This window comes from Protopterus annectens, chromosome 7.part0 (genome assembly GCF_019279795.1).
Source record: "Protopterus annectens isolate FY-2018-M chromosome 7.part0, PAN1.0, whole genome shotgun sequence".
NCBI lineage: Eukaryota > Metazoa > Chordata > Ceratodontiformes > Protopteridae > Protopterus > Protopterus annectens.
Window position 1 is genome coordinate 1,479,242,766 of NC_056739.1, and position 14,092 is coordinate 1,479,256,857.

The 14,092-nt window shown below is 39.7% G+C and overlaps 1 protein-coding gene across 1 annotated transcript in view; it reads left to right on the forward strand.

Moving 5' to 3' along the window:
- Positions 1-10,744, forward strand: part of PLXNB1 (plexin B1) — a 3,809,096-nt gene extending 3,798,352 nt beyond the window's left edge. Inside the window, exon 39 of the mRNA XM_044078026.1 lies at positions 950-10,744. Coding sequence (XP_043933961.1) covers positions 950-1,054 — 105 coding nt within the window. The 3' untranslated portion in view covers positions 1,055-10,744. The remainder of the gene's footprint in view (positions 1-949) is intronic.
- Positions 10,745-14,092: the final 3,348 nt, after the last annotated feature.

Consider the following 14,092-nt stretch of genomic DNA (forward strand, 5'->3'; position numbering starts at 1 on the left):
TCCAGACCCCACTATAAGTAATATTCCCTGCTGAAAGCTGATTATTTCTCCCAAAATGTTAAGATCCTTAATAGCAGTTTTAGGTGGAATGTAAATACATGGCAGTGTAATCCTTCTTCCTTGCCAGCAGCCCATTACCACCACAAATTTACCATTACTATATTTTTTCTTCTTTTATCACTATTGTAGCTCCTCTAGCAATTAATATAAGTACTGATCTTTTCCTTTGTCCCTGATATTGTGCAGAATATCCATCCTGAAATCCTTTCTTTATCAAATTTACATGTTGACTTCTTTCCAAATGTGTCTTTTAGCATTGCTATTTGCACTCTGCAAGAAAATGGTTATTTTATCAAATGTATGTGTTTTGGATAGTTAGTTTTGACTGAAGCTCATGTTTAGCGAAAGAAAATCTTTTTCTAAAACTCTCACCAAACATTGCATTCTAAATGTTTTTCTGTCCAAACTGATATGATTTCAGTATTTGTTCTCTGAATATGTTTCAGCATTATTACTGAACTGTGCTTTAATTTTAAGTATTCAGATGGCAGAAAATTGATTTTGTTCAGCTGACAAAATGGAGACTGTAGATAGATCAGCATAATTTTTTACTGGAGTTGCACTGCCTGGTGGGTGATCTCTGAAAACTCATTTTCTAGACTTTTTTCTATCAGAATTTTAACATTCTTTTCCTGCATCCTCTTTAATGTAACACTTTCTAGTGTATGTATCCCCCTTTCCTGGGACTGATGGTAATGAATTATGGCAAGTATATAATTATTTTGAAGAAAATGTTCTTTTCAGGAAAAGCATTGGGTGGCATAGACGGGATTGAGTGACTAAAACTACAGTTTTAATTAAAACATAGTCTGAATTTTCTGAATGTAAAAGTATAGAATTATAAGTGTAGAAATTGTTTATCTAAGTTGTTTGTATTCTTCGCAAATAGATCATTACAGCATTGGAAGAGGACTTGACTGCACAGAAGATGCAGCTAGGATACCGACTTCAGCAGATTGCAGCAGCTGTGGAGAACAAGGTTACGGACTTGTGACAAGAGGAGAGGATGGGGTCATATGGCACAGTGTTGGTGGGGAGACTACACTAAGAAGCAGTTGTCCCTTTGTCAACAGACTTTCTGCTGCAAATGGCTTCATTTTAGCACATAAGCTATAATGGCAGAGATGAACATAATGGATTTAACAGAATGATGTTAATATTTTTTTTAATCTAAAACAGATGTTTTATGACGTGGCTTTATTTTCACTAATTTCTAATATGGAGTATTAGTGCCATACTGCGAGGGTGTGGAGGCCAGGGGATTTCTAATTAAGTTATTGTTTTTGAGGACTGCTGGAGTTGTTGCTGTGGTCTCTTCTGTTACATTGTTTCTTGCCATGAGTGTGTAAAATGGTACATTCCAGAGCACTTCTGGGATGGCTACTAGGAGTGATTAAGTTTAGAACAATGCTGATACAACAGGGAATATATTTTAAGCCATATATGGTACATGTATCAGCTGTTCTCACCTAGCTGCCACCAAGCCATGTACTGTTCATGTTTTGTTTGTGCATCATTTTTTGATGGCACCTATGCACAGCTATGTAGACCATATACTTGCTCACATTCTAAGTTTAATACCACCAAACATCTGTGCTTTACTTGCTGTGGTGGTATAGGACAAAGACCAGCAATGAGAGGCAAGTTTTTTTTTTTTCAGGACATGAAAATAGCTGTCATTTAGAAGTCTGCCCTTTGGTATTAACCAGTACATCCATATTTGTCATTATTTAGTAAAGCACGATTAAAATGTACTTTGTTATATTCAGACCTCTGCTGTCTCTAATGAGATTGTAGCTTGGTAAAATAATGCACTGTGTGAATTTGTAAATTATGTCAAGACTCTGTTAAGAAGCTGGAGCATGTTCTTTTGACCTTTATTAGCTGATGCCATGATTAGAGATAACTGTCATGATGTGTATTAATTTACAGTTATTAGATGTTATTAAAAACATCTAGCCTTTTATTCACATTTTTCTGTATGGAATTTGCTACTGCCAGGTTTGCATCACTGATGTTGCACAGTACTGCTGCTTCAGTAGTAGGTTCAGATAGGCACACTTGCTTCAGGCTTCATTAAAAATCTTATCTGTTCTTCACGCATTGCGAGAATGGTGTACTAGGCATGTCAGTGTAGGAAGTGTTGCTCAATCCTTGGCAAACAGCTGCTAAACATTACTTATACAGTATTTTAATATTGTTTTATTTATTAGTAAATAGACTTTATGAAATGTATTGTGTAATTTTTAAAATAGAAGTGTTATAGACCTTAATACATTTGACTGACTGCCCCCCCCCCTTGTGTTATATTCATAGTTTGTAAACCACAGGATAAAAACAAACATTTTGTGCATAAATTGATTGTACACTGCGCATTCTTTTTTAGCCTAGGTAAGTCATTCTGGTGACATTGACTAAAAACAGGACAGGCATGCCCTCCATGCACGTACACACACAAACACACTAGAAAACACCAGTTGGAAGCTCTCATTTGCAGCAAAGCACATTGAGAACTAAAAACTGTCCAAACATTACTGTAAGAAAAAGGTTGTGTTGTAGAAAGTACCATGACAGTACTCATCTCTAGAAACATAAGTTGCTTTGCATAATTTCTTAGAATCCACCACCTTACTTGATTTTATAATTCTTCACGTCTTGATGCTAATTACCTGGCTGTTTAATTAGAAAACATAGTCTGCTTTGCTTGATTAGACAGTCACTATTCATATCATAAACAGCAATAGCTTTGTAATCATCCTCCTGCTTGAGCAGTCAGCTGTCTTTTTTCCTCATCTTAACAGCTAACTGCCATTGTGGGGAGCAGGATCCAAATAGTGTGTGGCCTTTGTTTGGGTGGGTAGGATAGTTTTGCTATAACCTGTCCCTCAGATAGCAGTGAGTGCCCTTGTAGAACAGAGTATGTATTTTTGGTGCTTTTGTGCTCCCACACACACACAGTGATTCCCAACTATGTTGGTATGAGCTACTTGGCAGGCCAGAGAGCCAACAGCCACTCGGCCCATTTCATCCCTCTATCCCACTGGCTTCTCAAGTGCCTGGGCTGCTGATTGAATGGAGCTAAGCTGGGGCATACTCTGGATTCATCCTTCTGTGCCACAGAGCCAGTGCAGCAGTATCCAAAATTGTATTTGGTGTGCATTATACACACAAAAGTGTACACTGATCTCAAGTTTCTTTTCCTGATCTGCAGCAGAAAAAGTCTTCCTCACTGATTTATTCTGGCAGTACTAAGAACAGTGCTTCAGCTGCAACAATGGGTCTTCAACAAGGAGTTCCGAGTGTTTTAAAGTTAGTACTTGTAAAGTACAGATGGCTTACCTGATATGCAAAGCAGCCAGTTAACTAATTATTATAGTTACTGTTAATCAAAGTAGATTTAGGATAGTAGTTTGCAAGAATAATGAAGCAGAATGTGTTGATAATGTGCTATGAAGTAAAATGTTTCAAAAAGGTAGTGCCTATGGTACATATAGATGCTGTGTTCTCTTTTTTATGTTTGTACATTTGTTACCACAGTGGGTTAGTTAACTATTTTGCTTGTTTTAGTGAGGCTATATTAGTTTTAACTGTATATAAATCCTGCTTTTGTCTTGTTAGTCTGTTGATTGCTAAGTGTTGAAGTTGAAATTCTGAGCTGCTTTGTGCTTCTACAGTGAGAAACTGTAGCAAACTGATGTTCTTCATTAGATCACTGTTGCAGTAATCTTTACAGATGGGACGTAGTCTACTAAACTTCAGGCACCTTGCTCATGCACCATGCATTTGCCTTTAGCACAAGTGGACATGTCAGTATCATGGGCATTCAGAATCGCCAATTAGCTGAAACACCTGATGTTCATAAGGATCATTTGCATATATCTTATGTGCCTCTGATACAAGAGGTTTGGGAGGTCACTCGGAAGTTCTAGCTTTGCTGGAGTTTTCATTTTGTTATAACAAGGACATACAGACAAACCAGAAGTCAAAGCTTTCTTGCTTTATAGTTCACTAATGCAGACATTTAGTAATTTGTATGGTCAGCTTCAGCACAATGTTTTTAGACAGGTAAGTACCTATTTGGGCACCTTTCCTATTTCTTTACACCTTTTGTGTGAAACATTTTATGTCTGCCAGAAAAGGAAAGTGACACTGTGAGCACCATGTACTATACAAGGACACCCACTGTAGTCCTTAGTTTTGCTTAGGCCTGAAAATGACGTAAAACAGGTTCATAGATAGTTACTAGGTATGCAATCCAGGAAACCTTTAAGAAGTCCAGCCTAATTTCCCAACTGTCACAGAGTACTGTTTGGTGAAGTGATTTTTTTCAAGGTCACATAGGCAGGTGAAATCTGAGGGAATTGCCAAAGTATATAGTATTTGTCAGCCATTCACTTCTAAGACTGTTGGAAGTAGGCTTAACTCCCTTTACCCTTAACCTTGAAAGCAAATGTCTTCAGGACTTGGCACATGTGGCTTTGGCATCATCTTCTTTTTCTGCAGACCTCCCCCTTCAGGTAAAAAAGAAAATCTTTGAGAGAGGTGATTGATAACTAAATGTCGTCCTCTTTCTTTTGACCTGAAACTGACAACTTTACCAAGGCATGTTCACAGCCACAGGACTATCTGTCTGTCTCTCCTAGCCCTCTAGCATGTCCTCTTTGGAGGCTATGACCCGTGATGATTGAATGTCCAGTTAGACTGAATTTTTGGCTGAGACAGCTGAGATGGGAGAGCTAGTAATAATTTTATCTGGCGGTGAGTGAGTTGCTTACCAGTTTTCAGTCAGGGAAGTAAGTCCATGGCTTCAACTCTGAAGACCATGCATCTGAACTCCCCTAGGAAAGATACTTAGAAAACCAAACACATCTCCTCTACCCAATCCAGTCAGAAAGGCAACAAAGAAGAATGGTATAACTTTGTACAGGGTCTGTTTAAAGCTCCAGTCTTTTCTACCTGCATCCTCTTCCCCTGCTTCTGTCCCTGTTAGAAGGGAGAGACTCCTCTCTTTGTCAGATGAAGAATTTTAAGACTGACCATGAAGGGCTTGATTGTCTCTTTCAGATTCGCACTTCAACTGGATGTAAATCTGAGGCACAGAACACATGAGGGCATTTTTGGGGGGACACTGTTGCAAAAATAAAAATATTTTTTTTACCCCAAATAGAAGGATAAAGAAATTTCTGACCGTCAGAACAGGTAATATGAACTGTTGAACAAGGATACCCATAAGCCTATTGCTATATACATCCAGTTTTAGGGGTTCTATAAGATGCCTTTTCTAATGCTTCAATGTCTTCAGACTTTCAGCTTCCAGTACCTAAGAAGCCAGACAGGTTGTTATAGGGTACCTGATAAACATGACCTCTTTATAAAAATTCCAATCCTGATGCCATTTCCTTGAATGCTGACAAAGGTACTAATAACATTTCCGTCTTCTAATCCAGTCTCTAGTGATAAGGACAGCAGAGCTCTTGTTAAGTATATCAAAAAGATTATATACATCTTCCACCATAGCTTTGAGCCAATAATTACCAAACCCACACTTCAAAGTTCATTTTTGAATCTATTTTGAGCAAGATGGGGGCAAATCTTGGCTGATCACCCAAACTCTGACTTGAAATCTATTGTTATGGACATGTCTAGTTCTGTCTTTTAGGTAACTAAACCCACAGTTAAATGTGGGTGTGATGCTGTGGATGCTGCTTCTAGAGCTGCAAATGATACTGTTATAAGAATGTACACTTGGATATGATTACAGCCATTCCCTGTGTATATTAAAGTTCAATTGTTACATGTCCCTCTTGACAAGGACTTGCAGTTTGGCAACATTTTTGCTGAAGTTTTCAAGAAGCTTGATGAAAGAGGGAGTTAAAAAAACTTTTCTTATCTCCAGCTCCTAAATTTCAGAAGAACTGCCCTTCAATCCAGTTATTTTTGTAAATCTTTCAAATCTGGTCAGCAGCAGTATGGGAAAGAACATTTCAAAAGAAAGTGGCAGGAGTACTCTTAAAAAAAATCTAATGGTTCCCGGTATCCAACTCCCAAAGAAAAAAAAATTCTGACGATTTTTGCCACATATCCTAACCCAACTCCCCATCATATCCTTCTACAGAAAATTACAGGGAATCTTTCTCTTTGCCTTCTTGCATGGAAATCAATAAACTCAGACTTTTTAGTTGTAAATATTGTATAACAAGGCTACCAACTTCAGTGGGCATCCCTTACCATTCCAGCATTTTTCACCCCCTCCCCCCCAAAAAAAATCATGTAATCAATCACCTATGATGGAAAAACAACTCCATCTTATTCCCCTCAACACCATATCTTTTTAAGGTATATTGCTTCAGAGGGTCATAGAACCAGTGTTCTTAGGTCAACAGGGACAATGGTTTTACTCAAGACTTTTCCTATTTCCCAGGAAAGAGAGAACCTAGAGATATATTCTAGATATATCCAGTCTGAACACCTTCTTGCTCGGTCCAGAATTCAAAATGATGATTCTTCCAACCCTCTTCCCTCTTTTTCCAGTCCTGGTCACACTAGATCTAAAGGATGCTTGCTTACATAATCCCATACACAAAAAACACAGTTTATTTTAAGTTTCTTTGTGATAGGATTGCACTATCAATTTACTTATTTGCCCTTTGGACATTCTACTACTTCAAAAGTCTTTATCAGATACCTTACTCCAGTGATATCCTATTGCAGGCTTCAAAGCATTTATATCTTAACTTAGCTGGATGATTGCCTAATTCACTGTGAACCAGTCATGAGTCCAACACATTTGCAGTGTGCAAACAGTCATTTTTACAACGTGAGTGTCACACTAAACCAGAAAAAAAATCCCTGATTATTGTTCATATATTGTTTTTCTGGCTTGTCTTCTAGACATCTACCCATTGACTTTATTTATTCTCCCAGAAGAGAGAGACACTTGTCATCAACACTTCCCTAGTCTTTTACAGCAGAAAATGTCCACTGCAAGAGAATTTGTATGATTCCTCATGCCAGACTTCACACATGAATGATCCAGTGGTTTCTCAAATGTATTTGGACCCAACACTCACTCTCTGTATTTCCCTGTTCCAATTCTCAACTTTGTAAAGAAAGAACTCATTTGGTGGGCCAAACAAGTGCTATACAACTCAGGTGTGCCTTTCTGATCTCCCATCCCTGATTCAGACAGGGGTCACAAGTGCTTCCAACTTTGTTTGGGAGGCTGTTTCTCAGTGTGTCATGGTGCAGAGAATTTTGGAACCATAACACAGGCCAAAAACACATCAACCTGAAAGAAATGATACTTTTGATAAGTGCTGTGAAAGCTCTGAATCAACTTTGGTCTCCAAGCACTCTTTTAATAGTAACAAAGAACACCACTAATAATGTTGTACATAAACAGGGAAAAACAAGATCGTACCTTCCTTTACATGTTGCCTGTGATTACCTGGGGCATAGCAGTTCATCACAGCTTTTTTCTTTGTTCTCCTTGTACCTCATTGCATTGGTCAAGTTGGCAGTGCCCCACCTCCACACCACATCTACCAGCCATCATTTTACCCTCCCCAAGCCAGTTGTGGATCCTAAGGACATCCTGGGGGTAGACTCTGCCATCTTTGTTTCTGTCCCAGGTGTGGGGGGGGGGTAATATGCTCTACTTGCTCCCTTTCTATTACCCTGTGCTCGTTGACTACATCTAAGGGCAACCCCCCTCTTTGAACTATGCCTTCTTTAGCATCATCAGTTAGCACCCTTCCACCCAGGATGGGCATGACAATCCCTCCTTTTTGCTCAGTCATTTGCCTGAGCCACTTATTGTACCCGGGTCATCTGGGCCCTTATCCCTCTACACCAGTGGAGCAGCCATCACAGCTTATTTCTTGAGGCAGCTTACATTAATCTAAATATCCAAAATCTAAATCTGTGTGAATGACAGTTTTTTTTTGTTTTTTTTTTATCCCTTTCAGTCACTTTTGTATCTGAAGACATGCAACAAGTAATAAAGAATAAGAAAGCCTACTATTAGAAAATGTTATTTTCTACATGAAATATCTGCAAGATAGAAGGCAGGACATATATAAAACAAGGGGCCCTTAGTTCTCCAGTACTTGTATGAATTGTTTAATTCTGGCCTTGCATACTTTTCAATAAAAGTACACTTTTGGTCATTTCCACCTATATGACACTGGATCCATTCTTCTTCTTATTTCAAGTTAAGCAGTTCCTAAAGAGGTTTTATCTAGTGGACCACCAAAAAAATGAAGCTTCATCTTGGGATTTAAATTGTATTTTGGAAAAGTTAACTTAACCTCCTTTTGAACTTTCAGCCAACCTCTTCCTCAAATTTCCAACCTGGAAGACTACTTTCTGGTAGATTTTAACCCCTGCTAGATGGGTTTCTGAATTACAAGCTCTTAAGTTTATTCAACCTTTTTTGGTCTTTCACAAGGACTGCTGAGAGTCTTGGAACCAATCCTATATTTATGCTTAAAGTAGATGTTGACTTTACTCTTGGTCAAACTGTCCAGCTCCCTGATTTCTGTCTTTCTCCACAAAACAGAGAGAAACTTCTTAACTGCCTGGATGTGCATGGACAGGTGAGATTTTACCTGGACAAAACTAAAGTGTTCAGAATGTTTTTAATCAACTTTGTTAAGATGACAAGAAAGAGGGGCAGCCAGTTTCTAAACTCGCACTGTATGACTTTCCCTCTTCATTCAGTTCTGGTACTTGGCAGAAATCCTCAAAAGAATGTAAAGACTCATTCTGCTAGGGCAGTTGCTGCATATGTGGCTTTCTGGAAGGATATGGACTTTAGATCCATTTGGAAGCAGATACTTGGTTCCTGCTTCATACATTTACCAAACTTTACAAACTGGATGTTGTGACTGGGTTCACTGGAGCTGTGCATCATGGCATTCTGGACTTTTGACTCAACTCTGTTCATCTTCTGTTCTTAAGCTTTGGTCATCGTCCCATCTGTAAGGATTACTACAATTATCTTTCACAGTACAGTTGTGTAGTTTCTGATGAAGTCTTCTGTAAGAAGATGAAAGCTCTTAATCATGCTATGTAATTCTGCTGTTGTAAACATTTGTTTTGGGTTATTAAAGATCTACATTCTATGGTTTGAGCCAGTGGTCCCTTTGTTACACTATTGTGTATTCATTTGAGGAGGGACAGCCTTTATAGGAACTCTGCTTGCCAGGAATGTGTGGTTTACAGTTGTATAGTTAACTTACCTCAACAGTAGATGTTTAAACAGATCACTGTTGCAGTACAACACTCCCTCCTCCTGAATATTTTCATCCCTGGCCAATATAGAGTATCTTCCTTTTCTTTATGACAAGACTTTTGACGTAGAGCAATAGGCTTCAACATCCCATTCTAGGGACAAAACTATGTCATTTAAATCTGTGTGACCTCTTATATTTGCACATCCACTGGTGCTAAAGGTGGAGACGCAAGGAAGGTGCCTGAAGCTTTGTAGACTGGCCAAATGTAAAATATCCTTGGCAGGATATGTCCCATCTGTATGGAGTACAGCAACAGTGAATGGTAGTGAACATCTACAGTTATGGTAAGTTAACTACACACCTATACTGTTTTACATCTGCATTTTGCAAGAGGAGCAGTTCATCCATCTTTTGAGTTTATTTTTCTTGTTTTATTATTTTGGTCTGAATGGAAAAGTGTATGCAGTGAATTAATTTGGTAATGCAGTCACTGTTGCACACTGTATTTTACATAAGGAAGCTCAGCTGCTCAAGAAGTTTATTTGCAACCAGTTTCATAATGCTCATATTGGTAGGAGGTAAATACTGTCTGAACTGAGTTAGGTTGATTAAACATGCATCATTTCCACCAATGTTGCATCACAAAAGTGAACATTTCAGAAGTTACTTGAACATAGCTGTCTGAATGCCATTACTTTTACATTTTTAGTTCAATTGATAGAAGTAAAACTGAACCAACAGAGAAAGACAGAAAGCACCATTTGCAAAACTACCTGCAGGTTCTTTATATGGCTTATTATATATTTTTGGACAAGTCACATGACCTTCATTGTTAATTGTATCACTGTTGGCAGTCCTTGTTAAATACATCATTGAAAACTACCATGTCACACTGGGTTTCACTGCCTGTTTATGCTGTAACAGTGTTTTCACTGCCCATCTACTTTTCTGCCATATCTACTGTGTGCATCTGGATGGGTACTTAGATTTTCAATGATCTGTAGCTGTAGGTGGAGGTCATAGCTTCAGTACCAGTGTGAACTGGATCTGTATATAGTATTGAAAAAGAATATTTATAAACAAAAGTGATTTTTTTTGAAAAGGCAGTTCATTCTTTGTAAAGAACTTCATATTGCCATTACTTCAATGTGGGAATAAAAGAATAGGTCTTGCAGAAACTGTATATGAGTGAAGTAAAGTGATGGCATAGAATCTTATTGTAATGTAATATATATGAGATATAGGAAATGGAGCTCCTAGATTGCCTGGAGCAGAGTCCCAGCTTAGTACAGAGTCAGGTGATATGTGTGTGGTACTGTTAACCACCACTTTTGAAGATGTCCCTGTAAATTCCTACACATCTGTTTAATGTAGATATTGAAGAACTTCCAACAGATTAAGTCTAATAAACTATAACATGTCAAACATGTAGTGACTTTATCATCTAACCTTGTAGTGTATTTGTTTTTAAGTCATATGCTGCTTTTTTTATTAGCACGTCAACCGCAGTATCAGACTTAAGATTTGTGTATTCTAAACTAAGAAGTTTTAAGTATAAATGCCATATAAATGTGCAATATTGTCATTTGAAAGAGGTGCTTGCTTATCTAGCTGTCTAATTATCAACTGTCCTGCCCTCTCCTTCCTCTTCCTTCTTATGCTTCATCCTCCCATAATGCATCTGTCCCCTAAACTACCACAGATCTCATGTGCCACATTTTGAATGGACATGGATCTGGGAAGGTAAATGCTGCACCTCATGTTTTTCTAACTTTTCAGCTAGATAGTAATTGTTTATTAAGTTTGACAGAATTTAAGACTTATGCTTAATAATGTAGCCCATAAGGCTGTATTTTGTTCTGTTTTTTCCAGATGATGTGAGCTCTCTTTGTTAAGGGGTTTTTCTACCAGATACTTGTTTAATACACGTGTTTACTGTTATATATATTTAGATATATTAAAAGTGAGATTTAGTCTGTATTTATTCTTACAGTAGTTTCATAGAAATTTGTTTGGTAGCTATATTTCTGGTTAGAAATAACAGTTGTTTAGCTGTTTATGATCTTAAGAGTATGCTAGTCTCGTGTTAGTTTTTTGAGTGCCATTTCATGTGTAATATGGATAAACCAACCAGTTTTAAGAAATGTGCCCTGTGTGGGCATAAGATCCTACCACAGGACCTTCATGATAAATGTGTTTGCGTGGGGGATTCTCACCAAAGGTAGACTCTGAGATTTGCAAGGAATTTGGCCCCAAGGATCTCTTGGACCATAGGAGCAAACTCAATCTGAAGGGGTTGCTTCGTCTGGATTCAGAAAATTCTAAACCAAAGATACATTCTGAGAAGCATGTCAAAACCTGAGACTCTGATCCTTAAAGAAGGCAGGTGGATCTGGTGTCTCCTCCTTTTGCTTCAAAGTAGCCAAGACTCAAAGGTTCCTTGGCTAGGACGCTAGCGTACATGCCTCTGCCAGATCCGATTCAGTCAAATACGGTTCTGTCAGAGCCAATACTCTTAGTTTTAGAATAAAAATTGGTCCATCACTTTCTTTCCAGGCCTTCATTAGTAGTATCAGCAAAATCCGTCAGTCCTACAGGAGTACCTCTGAAGCTGATCTGGGACATTGTCTCCTGAGGACCCAGATGGAAATGGGTGTTCTTCCAAACCCTTCCACTCCAAAGGTGGTTAAATCCATACATTTTACTCCGGTCTCACTTCCATCTGTTGTCCAGGCTTCCATTTTGCTGTCTTTTGATCCATTCTTTGTCACAGGTTGTGTCTGCTCTGTGCAGACTTCTCATATAACTTTGGCACTGAAGTTATTGGATTTGACTCTTGACTCCAGCATTATCGGAGCCAGCACAGTCCTGGAGATGAAGGGTTGGGTTATTTGCCTTGACACTGGCCTTGGATCCTTTGAGTTTGATTCCATTGCCATTATTGGGGCTGTTGGCCTTCAACTACTCTGTTCCTTTTCCTACACTGAAACCATCCATGACGTTGGTCTCAGAACCTTCTCCTGCCTTTGGTTCTGGAACTTGAAAGGGAGATTCAGAGCCATGGACTCGAGAGAGTTGGGCTCCTGCCAGGGTTCTCCTGGGCTAAGCGCATGAGTTCCCTGAGCCTTGTCCTGAAGTTTAAGACATATGCCACAACAGACTCTTTGTAGGATTCACACACTCACTCATCTCAAATTAAATCTAGTGGCCCCATCACCCTATGCCCATACAGCAACTCAAAGGGTGAAAAAACTGTGGATTCCTGGGGAACCTCTCTGTAAGCAAATAACAGATGGCGTAGATATTTTCTCCAGTCACTCTTAAACCGGTCTGCAAATGCCCGTAGCATGGTCTTGAGTGTTGAGTTTAACCTGTCAACAAGACCATTAGTCTGGATGGTAAGGGGTGGTCTTTAGTTGCTTCACCCCACAGTACTTCCACAGACAAGCCAGCAGGTCTGACATGAAACTGGCATCTCTGTCCGTCAATATTTTTTTTTGGGAAACCTACCCTGCTGAAAATCTCTAACAAAGCATTTGCCACCTTTTCTGCCTCAATGGAGGACAGAGCACTGTCGCCGGATATTTGGTAGCATAATTTAATACCTCTAGGATATACTTTTTCCCTGTGGAACTTGGCGTACTCAGAGGCCCCATATCCACCATAACCATAGCTACCCTCTCAAATGGCTCCTGTCACAGGCAAAGGTATCAAAGGAGCTTTCACCTGGTCTCCTGCCTTGCCTACCTTTTGGTACTGCTCACAGGTCCTGCAATACAGTTATATTTCTGGAAATCCCAGGCCAATAGAAGTTCTGCATAATGCGTCTCTCTCTCTCTCTGTTTTTATGCCCATATGATCTGCAAAGGGAATATAATGGGATATGACTAGAAGTGCCAGACGGTAGGCTGTGGGCACAACCAACTGCTGTATTCTCTCACCCTCTAGCCTTCCCTCAAGGGTCCACTCTCTGTACAGCAACCCTTTGACCCAGTATACAGATTCCCCCTTCCCTTGAGAATCAGGTGCCTCACTACCTTACCTCTTTCAGGCCTTGTAATGTAGGGTATGAGAGCTGAGCCTGTCTCAACTCTTTGTAACCCTTCCAAGCTGCCCTTCCACAGGAAGTCTGGTATCCTCTGACAGCGGTGCCTCACTGTCAGCCTGGGTACTACTGCTTACCTCTCCCCTTGCAGTCACTCTCTCCAAGGGAACATCAGTAACCACAAGCACCTGTGGCTCACCTTCAGTCTCACTGCTACAGGATGGATCCCTCCCTGAAGTAACCACCTGACCAGTTCTGGCTGCAAGCGTGCGGTCTGTCTGGGTCTCCCCCAGGCTACCAGACGCTCGTGCTAGTCTCCGAGCCTGACTGTGTGTAACTGCATTAACACATGGTACTGCATTACCAAAATCATTCCCTATCAGGACATCTGCAAGGTGGTAGTTTGGTACCCTTATTGTCTCAAGACAACCTACTGTTAGACTTCCTGTCATTGCCACTTACTGGCTCTCTCCACTTTGTTCCCCACTTTGCCTCCATGGACATCTATATGCTACATGGCCCCACTGGTTGCATTTAAAACATTTAACCTTAGGTCCTGGGCATGTACCTGGGCTAGTGGTTTCCCCTCCTACTGACAGACTCTGTTGGAGCAGTCTGGCAGCCCACCATGGGTTTCCGTAGACCCATGAGCAGCACTGGGTGTCCCTTTCTTGTGCAGTGATGCCCTGCTTGCTAGGTATAGGTCTTCCTTTTCTCCAGCTCATCTACAGTAGTGCATAGTCTGTCAGCT